General features: G+C 40.9%; 1 protein-coding gene across 1 annotated transcript in view; it reads right to left on the reverse strand.

Moving 5' to 3' along the window:
* LOC104410749 (voltage-dependent L-type calcium channel subunit alpha-1C-like) overlaps nucleotides 1–13,735 on the reverse strand; it is a 115,188-nt gene that overhangs the window by 79,619 nt on the left and 21,834 nt on the right. Inside the window, 7 exon segments of the mRNA XM_010021005.1 lie at nucleotides 973–1,032; nucleotides 1,169–1,228; nucleotides 4,851–4,980; nucleotides 6,681–6,813; nucleotides 12,207–12,276; nucleotides 12,404–12,524; nucleotides 13,625–13,735. Coding sequence (XP_010019307.1) covers nucleotides 973–1,032; nucleotides 1,169–1,228; nucleotides 4,851–4,980; nucleotides 6,681–6,813; nucleotides 12,207–12,276; nucleotides 12,404–12,524; nucleotides 13,625–13,735 — 685 coding nt within the window.

Genomic DNA, 13,735 nt, shown 5'->3' on the forward strand with positions numbered 1-13,735 from the left:
TACTCAGGGGCCACCTTGCTTGCCAGCTTTCAGTATAGATACCGTTATTAGGGTCTTGAACTGCAAGATTTGAGCAATTCTAAGGTACTTCCTGCCAGCACTTAGAACTAGCTTGCTGAGGGAAAAAACAAGCTGCCAAATGAACCTAGCATTTAGAAATCCAGAACTTTGCTCAATTACTGTTATTTAAATTATTAGCCTACCAATTTGGGAAAATTAGTGTTAAGAACAAGGCAGCCTATTTTTATTTTCTTCCAAGCTAAACCAGTATTCTGCACATTTCCCTTGGTATAGAGTAGGTTCCTGGGAAATGGGAAGGCAGGTTTCAAACAGGCAATGCAGCAGTTTTCATTCGCAGCTATAGTCCTTAGCATTTCAATGACTTGTACTCTCAGTTACCTCTTCACACCTAAAAAGTGAGCTACCACACTGTGCTCCCTGTCTCCTACTTGACTGTGCACCCTGTAACCTTAAAGGGTTATCAACCACCTGCTTACATTGGCCACCCTCTGGCCCAGCCTCAAGAGTTGTGCAGAATGAGTTGTAGCATGTGTAAGAGGAGGTGTGTGTTGTCAAGGTTCCTTGCACAGGAAACAAATCCTGTATTCGGAAGACTGGCCAGAGTAGAGAGAGACATTTATGGGGTGATGGCCGCCTTCTTGGCCTCTTCTCACTTTTCCCAACAGGATCATCCTTTCATTGCAATTCCCATAAAATGTTGTTTTTTTTTTTTTATATAGGCCCCGAATTACAAGTTTGAATACCAAAATTTCACAGAAGACTTTTTAAAGCAACTACCAAAGCATTAAAATCAAAAAATAAACAATCCTTTGTGTAGAGATAATAGTGGGGTTTTTAAAAAAAAATAAAGAAAGTGAAAGAAAGTAAGAAAGAAAGAGAAAGAAGAAAGAAAGAGAGAAAGAGAGAGAGAGAAAGAAAGAAGAAAACGAGTGTATTGCTCAGATTGGTTACCTTAAGAATAATTTCTAATGTAAAGATACTAGTGAAGACATAGTCTGCATTGCCTAGGATCTGAAAAATAAGCACAATTGGGTTAGTGGTACTGAGCGTGACCCAGGAACAAACAGGCGTGTGTGTTAGCAACAGATAGTGGCAGAAAACTAGTAAGCTTGTGAACAAGTAATGGTAGAGAGGATGGGCACTTTACCTTCAGAGCAATTTCAATGGTGAAAATGACAGTAAAAACTATATCAAAATAAAAGAGAATCTGTAAAAACAAAAGGGAATAGGATTGGGGAGGGTAGATCAGTGACTGATCACTTGAACGGGAAATCACAGTTCAAAATCAAATACGTATGCCTTTCAACAAGGGAACAAGGATTATATAGGAAATGGGTTTGTAACGAAGTCCTGTTGAATGCAGTGAAGGTCCTGGCACAGAGGACGAGCAGCACATTTCATCAAATCTTTTCTGAGTTACAATCCCATGAGGATTCTAGAGGCAAAATAAGTTTTTGGTTGTTGTAGGACATTTTTTTTTAATGTGATAGAGAACAGACGATTCAAGGATTTTCCCAAATACACATCCAAACTGAGAATAAGAAGGAGCCTGGTCTCTCAGCAGAAAACATGACATCCCTTCTTATTAACTTCCATTCGGGCTTGTTCTGTGCTTCTCGCAAAGGAAGAAAAGCAAACCTCAGATTCATGCTCTTGCTATTTTTTGTTGTCTATCCTGATTTGCCCTGGATTAGGCTGAAAAACAAAGACACTGCCAATTGAACAGAATCCCAGCTCTTGTATTGCAACCATTTTGTCATGTGCTAAAGGTGCCTAACACAGATCTTGTATCTTTCCATTGGCATCCTGGATAACAGGCAAGCTGAAAGGCATTCGTCATTCCCATGAACTTGGACCTGGTGATGGGGATACTGGTGGCATGCACAGCAGACCACAAAAAGTGGTCCTGGAGTGTCACAAAAGGCAACAGCAAATCTGGAAGTGTAAGGGGATTTTCAAAGTAACAGCATCAAGGACAGAAATGTCTTTTGCTGCCGATCAATTGACATCCCACAAAAGCAAATGGAACTTTCTCTTTGGCTAATGGGACCTGAATTGAACTCTTATTGTTTCCAATGTACTCCAATATCCCAAGCCATCTTAGTGTTATCTACACTACAAATGGTGAAGATCAAAAGTATTGTGCCCTAGGATTGCTGTTATTTTACTGTTGTTTGACCATGAGCAGGCCAATATATGGAAGTTGTAGAAAACCGATAATTTGTCAAATTTAAATCTTTACTGCTAGGATACTAATAAGCATACAGCAGTAAAGTGCCCTCTCCCATCCCACAGCTGTTTATTGTATCTCAATGCCTGTACCGTAACTCAGATTTAGAGGTGGCTAAATTCTCACAGCTTGGAATGCCACAAGCAGTGGGGTAGCTACTGCAAATTACAGGGTTATTTTAGATGGCACTATTTAAGCATGATCTGAATCTGCACTAATTTGCAGACACTGAATGTCAAATAGAGGGGAAGTATCACTTACTGCTACTGTGTAACTTAAAATTTTTCAGGTCACTGCTTAGTTTTTGACCCCAAGTTGTTCTCACTTCTTCAAGGCTGGCTTGTGCTCTATCAATTTTTGCAACTTAAAGAATTAAAAAAAGGCCATTTCAAGGATGGACAGATCTCAATTGCACCCTATATTAACTTACACATTTTGTGACTGGAAATGCCCCCTTGCATTGCTGCCTTACAGGTCATGACATTTGGTTATTATATGAACGGAATAATTTTATAATCAATGGGCCAAATTCATGGGTACTCTTAGGCTGCTTTGCATGACTCCACCAACATAAAGCAGTCGTAAACTTGATTAAAGTGGATAATTAAGCTGTACCTGCAGCTGCTTTACATCACTAGAGCGCTGCAAAGCAGCTATAGCTTACTGGTGAAGCTGGCTCCAAAGCTGCAGCTAGTAAAGATGTCCTTTATAGATGAGATCATGAGTAATGAAAATGATCACCGCTCCACCTGTGCAGGCAGCACCACTTATCAGCAAGCATATTTATTATTATCTAAATACAAATTTACTTTATATTATAATGAACAAGCGCCTTGTCAAGGCGCAAACAGGAGAATATTGTGGGCACACAAAGTCTTAGGACTTGTTTGGGCTTTAAAGGCTGTTTGATCAGACTGGGGAGGCACTTCCAAACACCTGCTGTCTGAGCCCTGTGTGACACAAGAAAGACACAGCCACTAGCCCATCTAGGACAGAAGCAGTGTCCAAGCCTCTTCACTAGCCCTTCCTCGGCTCTCTGTTCCTGTCTTCCTACCCTAGGACATTTTTTGTCAACAGCAGCACTAGTCTGTAGGAGTTCTTGGGCACAGGCTAATGCCTGGTTATGTTGTCCCAGTGTGAAGTTAGAAGCAGTTAGTTTGTTTTCAGCTTGCTTTCTTTCTCTCCCAGACCTCTGTGTGGGCATAGGGCAAGGCATATTCTTACTGTTCTACTGTCAAAGTATAAAGGCAGACCACATTTGCAACCCAACCATCTTGCCAGTATCCCCTTGTATGATACATTTTAAAGATCTGTACCTGCAAAAATTAAACACAAGTTTTCATGCAACATCAGTGGCTTCAAATACACAAGACAACACTTTTCCCCAAACTTTCAGCTTTTTTATCCAGGACAACCAGCTTTGACTACTTTTTTGCTCATTTAAATCTCTCTGCTGCAACTTCTGTGGCATGTCAGAAGCCCATATGCCAGCTGACATCATGCTGCAGTGCTAATACGTATTTACATACATTTATCCTTACATTATGGGCACACTTAGCTCTGCATAAGTGGGTCATGGATGGCACAAATTTGACCGTGTTATTTAGCACCCTCCTTCAGGACAAAAAGCAAAGCAGGTCGTGAGATAAGCTCAGGAAGAAACCTCTATTAACACCTTTTCTGCATGCACATGTGTTTAAATGCATGTTGAGGCCAGGATATTTCAGGGAGGTAGAACACTAAGTGTTAAATTAAGGTTTTATTATTAAACAACAAAGAAAATTGTCCCACTCTTTAAGCCTAGCAAGTTCTTCCAGCATAAAGACACCAAAATGCCACTGCAGGCAAGCAGAGATCAGAAGTCTCATATATGACTGCTGATTTGTTTGATTTCTGCAGTGACCCCAGATTAATGGAAACAACCACTGGCAAAGTTAAGGGAGCACTGAATGTTCCAGAAGGCTAATAAGAATGGTCAGGAAAGAAGGTGAGAATATATCTCTCTGCTGAATGCCTTCTTCTCCTTCCCCCAGACTGGTGAGGAGAGAAGCACAGCATATTTTCTGAGGATTATCTCAAATTCAATGATAGCTTTGCAGCTTGTGTTCAAATAGTCTGATTCAAACCTTGATAGCATCATTTTTCTCCAGAGTGACTGCATCAAACTCAAGAGTGTTACTCCTGATTTTCACCAGTGTGAACAAAATCAAAATCAGGCCCTGGACTTTTTAGTTCAACAGAAAGCATGTGGCATGTTCCAAAGGGAACCTGCAAATCGCCCAGATTATAATTATCTGTATCCCAATTAATGTTTCTACAGCCCATTTCTAATGTCTTAATTTCTAATGCCTTAATTCCAGAGAACAATAATTTTGCTTCAGCCTCCTGCCCTTCCTTCCCCTACACATGCTTCTGAAATGAACTACAGGCCACATTATGCACTGACTCATGTTCCCTCACACACAGCCTAAATAGGGATAGGGAGTCACTCCTAAAGTCTCTGATGCAGCTTTTTCTGCCTTTCCCTGCTTCATAACTATTCTATGATTCTATACCACACTTTAAATACAAAGCAAGGGAAGGAGGATGGGAAGCATACTTGGTTCCTAAAGGAGAGGTGTCGAACGGGGTCCTCAGCTGCCAGGGAGATGCTGCTGAGCAAGATGAAAAATAGGATCAGGTTGGTGAAAATGTTATCATTAACGATTCGATGGCAGTGGACACGAAACCTGCAAGAGAGAGGAGAGGCATAACTTTATCGCTCCGAGAATAGCAAGACAAAGGAAACATTCCCCCTTCCTCTTTTGCCAGCAGGACTGGCCCTGGGGGATTGTTCTGCAGAGCACCTTCCCACTGCCCCAGCAGCAGGGAGAACGATGGGCCCAGGCAGCTGTGATGGGTACCAGGCAGCCCTGGCTTTTCATGTCATGCAGTGATGCACACAGAGTGATCATCTGCCTGCAGGACTCATGCAAAGATCAGTTGCTCCATCCTGATAGAGCTTTTTGTGATTTAGGTATGGTCTGAAACCTTCCTAATCCAAAATTATATCCTCTGCTTTCATTCACAGAAACATTCCCCATTCATTTAGGGGGGAAAGCAGCAGAAACAGGCTTCTGGCTGGTCTTTCTGAACTGGGTCTGGAGTGTCACTGGAGTGTCGCAGGAGCTGTGCAGCATCTACTTTGGTAACAGGGCATAGACCTGGCCACATGTATATAAGGCAGGCTGCAAAGGGCTTCTGGGAGGACATCATGCCATGCAGGGTGTCTGCTGAACGAGTGCTTGGTGCTCTTGGTAGGAAACTGGCAGGTAAAGAAGTAGCAGTGTCCCATCAAAGAGCAGCATGCTTACTGGAGACCATTGCAGCACCTTCCATATGTTGGTATCAGGGCAGGAGGAGTTAAACCTTATAACGCTCCTATGCATAATTCTAGAGGCACTTCATTAATCTATTTAGCTCTACTTTTGGCTGTTAAGCCTCCAAGCCCCTATTAAAGCAATTTTACAGATGATTGCAGAGGTTAATTTACTTCTCTTCAAAAAGCGACAGTGGGTGGGTGGCAAAGCTGACATTAGAGTCCATGAGTCCCAATCATCATCAGTCCCTCCCTGCTGCACATACCCAAGGAGGAGTGGCACAAACCCTGCTGTGGAAAGACTGGCTGTGAATTCAGCTGTGCTTTTACAGCCCTGACTTACTTTGGGATTGTGATTGGAGGCTAAGTGCCCAAGGGAGATGTTGGGATACACAATACTGCACAGACTACAGGGCAGTGACCTCATTTCTGCACCCTTGGGAAGATATATTCCTCTGTGTCATTTCTCAGCTCTCCACCCACAGTACTGGTCTTGCACATCTGTGTTGGATAGACAGCTGGGGCAAAGTGAATCTGCATTGAAGGAGCCCAAGGGAAGCAAGAAAAGAATTATACTCCTCAGTCTCCCCTCAGAGCTACGGACTCTCCTCCTCCCTTTTCTTATGTGCTCATTCTTGACATGTAGGAACAAGCAGAGACACATGAGCTCCCTACTGAGAGTGGATTTTGAGCAGCCATTAGGACAGGAAGCTCCTACGTCACGCTTGACTGATTGCATGATGGCTTGCTTGCAATTTGGACCTGAATATATTGAGGAATTCCAATTACTGACTTGCCTCCGACTCCCTGATTTCTGAAGGTTTCATGATTCGTGTCTTCAACCAGCCTTGCAGGTGCCATGAGCTCCCATTGAATATTGTCAGGAGGTTCCCTACAGTTATACTTTCCTGAGGATTTCATGCCAGGGCCTTTAAAAGAGAGACTAGTCAAAGGAGGTCTCTGGTATGAACTACTGGAAGGGACCTCTGCATCATATAACCTTTGGGGCCCAGCATGAAAGGGATACCTGCTCTCCACCTCCTTGTTCCAGCTAAGCAGTCTCTTAAATACCTGTTGCTAGGACTGAAGATGAAAAAAGCACTGGCATCAGGCATGGGCACAGCCTTTTCCTTGAGGTGCAGCTCAGACATCGGGCGAGGTCGAGGGCCGACAGGCATCTCCGGTTCTTCCTCATCTTCCTCTGCTGCAAGAAGCATTTTTGTCTTTTAATACAAAATACAATCCCTTTCTGGAGTGCTGGAGGATTTGTCTCTGACATAACCAGAGCTATAAACTAAGAATCGGTGAAATAGGATGATGAAAGCTTGAGTTTCCTTGCCTACCTCCTTTCTCCAAGGCAGCATCTGCTGCCCAGTGCTCGCCTTGGCACTCATTGATCAAGACTCGCTATGAAGCCGTTAAGGCTGGTAAACCCACAATATCCTCACTACAATCTCCTCAAATGCTTCACTGTCCCTTCTGAAAAAAACAAAAAACTTCTTCTAATGACTAACTTGAATCATTCACAATGGTCTAAATCCATTATGTATTTTCTTATTTTCCATGGACACAGACAATAGAGAATTCCCCTCCTTTTGCAGAAGGCTTTTACTCAGTTGAGGACCATTATTATGCCTCTGGTTTTCTGGTTCCCAGAGCAAAACAACAGCAGTCTTTCCTGAAGTGCTGTGTTCCTTAGGTCTCTGAACATTCTTGCTACTTTCCTCCAGATTAGCTGAAGGATTCACCTCCAGTTGAGGTTTTACTGGTGCAGAGAGCTGGATTATTTATTACAAGACTATCTTCCTGTTTAAATGTCCTTCATGGGCACTTCTTTTCATTATACTTTGGCATTAATTTGCCATCAGTTTCTGATTTGCACAAAGCACAGATTATTCACAACAGAGTGGCTGCCTAGCCTGACACTTCCCCTTCTGCATTTGTGCTGCTGACTATTCCCAAGAGTGGCACTTGGCTTCATCCTTATTGAACTGCATCTTATTTTATTCAGACCATTCCACCAGTTTATCAAGAACTGGTTTTCTTCCTCTTTGTAAGGCTCTCCATGGAGCCACTGCCACATCTGGGATTGTGTCTGGATAAGCACATGTATGTGCCCCAGAGCAAACATGGAGTATGGGCACTTTGACTTACACCAATCAGAAATTCTTCAAGTTGTCCCCTTTCATAATTCAGTGTGCGGGAAGACCAAAAAAGTGGAAGCAAGGCTGAGACTCTTGAATCTGATGCCTATGGAGAAGATCTCCAGGCACTGTGCGGATCAGAGAGCACCCTCAACCAGAAGTGGGGGCTAAGCAGTACATGAAAAAGAACCTTCCACCTTTGAGGATTTCCTCTACCTGAAGTTAGATGCTGCTTTGTAAATGACATAATAGGATTTTGCTATTTTAAAGATTCCAATCCTCTCAATCAGCAAGATAGGAAAAACTAGTTTAAGAAAGGAGCCTGACAGGTTAGGTGCAGCTGATTTAGAAGAAACTATAGTTAAAAGGTTAATCTTGAGTCCATAGAGTAAGCTGTTACTACATGTAAATAGGATTCCTTCTTTACACTTTCAGTATCACAGTTCAGCTCAGATTTGCTTTACAGATTTTTGCATAAATGTTTGAACTGGTACTTAGAGTTTGTACTTTTAAAGCCAGTCTATTTTTTAACAGCTCAATTTTATGTTGTAATATAATTCATAATACTCTTTCTACAGGCTTTAATAGTTAAAGAAACATTCTTTCAGAAGTACTTTTGTACTTGTAAAATTGGTGTTAATACTTATATTTATATAATATTAAAATACTTTGCACTTGTACCTTTTATCTTACAGGTTTCAGAGTGGGCTGACAATGAGCAAGGTAAGCAAGATCTTTTTCTTCTTCAACAGTCTAGACTACCAGTGGCCACGATCATGTTGGATATTTGAGACTCCTATTTAAAAAGACTAGTACTCCAAGTCACTTTTCTGTGCCTTAGCTATTAGGTCTTCTCTTTCTTTTACTTGAGGAATGCTTGAAAAAACACTTTTAAATGGGTATGGTACAATGCCTAAGGAAAATGGACTTATAGCAGAAGGATCAGACCCATAAGACCATAAAGAATTGTTCATCTCCTCTTTTTCTTGTTCCTGACATAGAGCAAGAAGTATATTAATGATTCTGGCAACCACATACCTTCAGACTGGAAAACGCATTCAGTTCCTCAGTCATAAATAAAGAATAATGTTTTAAATGTTTTTCATTTAAAGTAGGGTCTAAGGCACAGAAGAAAGGAAAAACTGAGGCCCAAATACACAAAGAGTAACATGATTACAGCTTCAGCCCAGGTCACTACCCACTTGTTGACTGTTTTTTATACCTAAGATATATTTCTGTTTAAAAAGTGACCCTTCTAGTCAAGCTTGCCATGAAATCATAAAGAAACATGACTCAGAGCTGCCAAGTTCAGCTCTAGGTTTGAACTCTTCTAAAGTTCAAGGAAATGAAAAGACTGTCATCTTGAATTATGCTTCATTGGAATGGTGATATTATTTGGTTGTGAAGCCATAAGCATACATAGGCTACAGTGCAGCATCAGTGAGAAATTAAATAATAAGGGTTTTTTCTTTTACTATATAAAGACCAGAACTCTTGTGTAAGGACACTGCTTTGCATCAAGGTCCCATGCATCACCCCAAGCTATTACCTTCCATCTGACATTCTGAATTCTTTCTCTGTTTCTGTACTAAACTACAAGACTAGGTTGGTGTATCTGAACTTTTTACAGCAGAATGGAATAGATGACTATGGTAAATCTGATCTAACAAGGGATTTACAAAACTACTGCATCTAAGCCTTATGGTTGACTTCCATGAACTCTGAAAAAGAGTGGTCAGTTAATTTTGTGAGCTTGTCGTTAGAGATCAACTTCACTCACAAATTCACAAAGAAATTATAAACAGTTCAGGGAATAGGCCTGTTTAGAAATGGCATCAATCAATAGCAATTAACCAAGATGCTGTCCCTTTCCCTTTTTAACAGGAGAAAACCTGACTATCCATTCAAATCTTAGGTTCTGTTCAAAAATACGAAAAGCCAGGGATTGGCACCCAAAGGCAAGAGTTAAAAGTATTTTTACTTAATTTTCTGCACTCTAATCCTATGTATGGCTGCAGATAAAATGTCTATGATGCAGATTGTAGATGTAGTTTTTGTCATATAATTCAAATGACAGATTATTTTTAAGCTATCCACAGAAGGTAACTAAAACACAGTTCTCAGTAGGTTTAAATTTGATATACAGGTGACATTGCCTTCACTTGAAAAAAATGTAATGGTCTGCAAATTCAAGCTAGGTGAGAAATAGAAACAAAACTATATCAAGCTGTTTTAATTTATGCTTCTGACTAAAGTCTCCCACAAACCCCTTAGCAACTGGACATGTGTGTCCAGTAAGTGCCTATGCCTATAGAGGTGCTGGGAAGATTAAAGCCAGAGTGATTTGCCTGAAGCAATGTTAAAATACTGTTGCATGGCATTGGAACCACCTTCTATTCCTGATAAATGGGCTATAAATATGGATGAATATAAGTATAGCAAAAGCATGGATTTCTTTATACTGAAAATCAAATGCAATGAACAGTTTTCCTTTTTGCTCATCTGAAGTCCATGTCCATCTATTTAAAATGAAGTATTGTTGTCTTTTTTAAGCTATCACATCAACCTATTATAAGACATTTATTTATTAGGAATCACAGAATAGAGGAGAATGTGGTTTATTGTCTGTTACAGACTGTTACATAATGGTAGAAACACAGAAGAGAGGAGAAGGTAAGGATCACAAAAGGCTCGCTGGTTCATGCTTCTGTTAAGCCAGCATCAACTAATTATTATATCTAAGCCTTTTCTGGCAGATATTTTTCTGATCTGCTTTTAACAACATTCAGTGATGCTGGGCTTCTACAAGCATCTCCATGATCTTTTCTAGCCTCACCTTTAAAAAATTCTCCCGTTTTGAATCTATTTCTTCATAATGGAGATAATTCCCCTCCTACCTTTAATAGGCTTTTATGCATTTGAAGATGTTTCTCCTGCCTTTCCTAACTCAAACAGCCACAATTCTTTCAACCTTAGTTCTTGCTTCCTATTAGCAGCGTTTTTACCATGGTCACTTCAACTCCTTCCAGTTCAGCCCCACTTCTCCTAAGCAGAGCACCCAAAATAAGATATGATATCCCAGCTGAGATCTTATCAGTGGTGAACAGAATAAAACAATTGCTTTGCTCTGGTTAGCTTTCACTGGCCACTTAGAAGAAACCCATAAGTGAACTAAAGGGTCATGTTTCCATTGGTTATAAATCTCACTACTTGCTTGGTTTTTGAAAGTCAGCAAAATGTTTTTGGCACCTGTTGAGCTTGCGGTAACAGGATTCAGATTCTTTTCTCAAGGACTGTTATCTAACTCTCTGTCACCTGAGATCCTTTATTTGTGAGTTATATATTCCTGTCCACATGCAGAGCCTGGCACTTTCAATTTTATTTAGACCATTTATCCCATTCCTCAAGAGATTTTGAATTCTAATGCTGGCCCCAGCACGCTTCCCGTCCTTCCTAGCTTCATGCCATCTGGAAAGGTAATAAACATATCTTCTCTTCCATTATTCAGATCATTAATAATGAACTGGTCTTGGGAATGGCCCTTGGCTTGTAGAACCTCACTTGGGACATCCCTACTCTTCATATAAAGGGTCTCACCAATTTCTCTCCCAGTCATTGAAGCTATGTTTTTCTAGCCAAGTTATGAGACAACCATTAGCCTTAGCAAAACTAAAGAATATGACATCTACTTTTTTTCCTCCTGCCTACAAGTCTTGTCAGCCACTTTTAGAAGAAAATAAGGGTGGTTTCATGTGATTTGTTCTTGGCAAACCTATGCTGGCTGCTAGTCATCTCCTTATCTTGCAGTCATATAGTTTGTGTAATCATTTCTTCCAGCACTTTTCCAAGAATGGAAGTTGAACTGCCTAGCTTACAATTCTTCTGCTCCATCCCCACCCCCATTCAGAATCTCTTGAAAAACTGTTCGAAGTTCTGAGATTTCTTCAACCAATATTTTAAGTAGCTGAAGATGAAGCTAATTAGGTCCAATTGACATGAAAACTAGCCTAATTAATGCTCTAGCTTGAATTTTTCCTGTTCTAGGCTGAGATCTTATGCCTTTAGAATTATACTAATAAGTCACACCATCTTTTTTATTAGAAAAAGTGCAAAAAGGTATTCAGCACTTTGCCTTTCCTGAGTGTCTGCTGTGATTCTCCTCTGACCACTGACAGACTGAAAACAAAGTCATATCTATATACAGAGATTTGTATGTGATTTGATTTTGTTCTCTATAAAGCTTTGCTTTTGGGGAACCAAATCAAATATGATTAGTCAGTATAGGGACTGCAAAGGACCAGGTCCACACCTGTGCAAACATAGCAAGCACATCATCCTGTCCCATCATGAGAGCACTACAAGTTCAGCATAACTGTTACCACAGTCTGGCTTTATTCATTAGCAACTGAACTTCTCTCTGTTGAACCAGGGATAAGAGAAAGACGACATATACCTGGTGCTTCTGTTGTGGGATATGGACTCTTTTCTTCATTTTCATTGGGCTGATAATCATCCACGTTGATCTGACAGAAATGGAAGGAAAAGCAGCAAAGCCTTTGTCAGACAAGGCAGAAGGTTTTAATTCCATCAGAAACACAAGCCATTCATGCCATCACTGCACAAAGAGTGCTGGCTGGCCCCAGACCTCACCTTGGTAGCAGGCGGGGATTCTCCATCAGCAGTGATTGATTTCAACTCTATTTTCTCCTCCTTTGTCTCCTCCTCCACAGCTGTTTTTTCTATCTCCTGTTTCTTTTCAGGACTAGCAGTTCTAGCAATTTTACAAGATAAAAAGCAAAGAGTTACAAAAGTGAAAAGCTGTTTCCCTTTCAGGAACTTTACGTAGTACAGCACACAAGGTGAGAACAATCAGCTGCCTGGCACCTCCATTCTGAGTCCAGTTTACACACCAGTGTCTCCACCTTGTCTGGATAAGCAGGCAAAGGCAGAGACTATTCTGGTCTAATTCTATATAGCATCCTTCTATTTTATAGCTTTCTCAATGGCATGTGTCTGTGGGTCGGTGCATGCACATGTGGGGAAGTATGTAACTGTGCACACACGTGTATTCTAGGTCTGTCAGTAGAGATCTCTTTGTTCACCCAATGACAAAGGCATGAATCATTTTCAACCCATATCTTGTGCACTTACACTAGGTTGCCTACAAAGTTTTGCCCCTCACTGCGCTCTAAGAGACAGGGAAACCTGCTGACTAGCATGCAGGATGAAGTAGAAAGATCTGCACAAGTCATCCCCTGCAAGTAGCCTGGAAGACAGTGAATAGAAATAAGCAGGAAGGAGAGGCTTCCCTGCTGTTGGCAGCTGGGAATGTTAAAGAAGCTCTACATCCAGCTCATGCCTCCTAAGAGTCTGCAGAAACACTAGAAGAACTGGCAAGAGAAGAACAGCATGTGGCATGGAAAAAGAAGGAAACTGCTGAATCTTGTCATGGGAACAACAGTCTGAAAATACACCTTGCGGTCCAAAGCAATCAGAAGGTAATAGGGAGATTCAAATGGGTTTGTAACATTGTAGCATTTTACACTCATTCTCTTCTGATGCCCTTAAACCTCATCAGTCACCCAGACTTCCCTTCTTCTGCTCACATCGTCAGAAGTGTGGAGACTCAGCTCCTGATAACTTCTTGTCATTTGCTTTAAATTCCTTTGCATAAAACCGGATATATACATAATTCCACATATAATTACATTAATCACAAATATAAAATCTATACATACCTGCAGAGAAGTTATACATTCATGTTCCACATATACACATACTTGCATATACATATGTGCGCATAATGTGTGTAATTGCACTCACAGGAATACATGCATATAAGTGTAGATAGGTGTTTGCAAATGGATTTACCTAGCTAGCTTTTTCCTTTCTTTTTCCTCTTCCTCCTCCTTCTGTGCAGATGTTAAGCTCTCAGCATCAGCAAGGTTGTCCACAGCAATGGCCAAAAATACATTCAGCAGG

This window comes from Nestor notabilis, unplaced genomic scaffold (genome assembly GCF_000696875.1).
Source record: "Nestor notabilis isolate BGI_N333 unplaced genomic scaffold, ASM69687v1 scaffold17020, whole genome shotgun sequence".
Lineage (NCBI taxonomy): Eukaryota > Metazoa > Chordata > Aves > Psittaciformes > Psittacidae > Nestor > Nestor notabilis.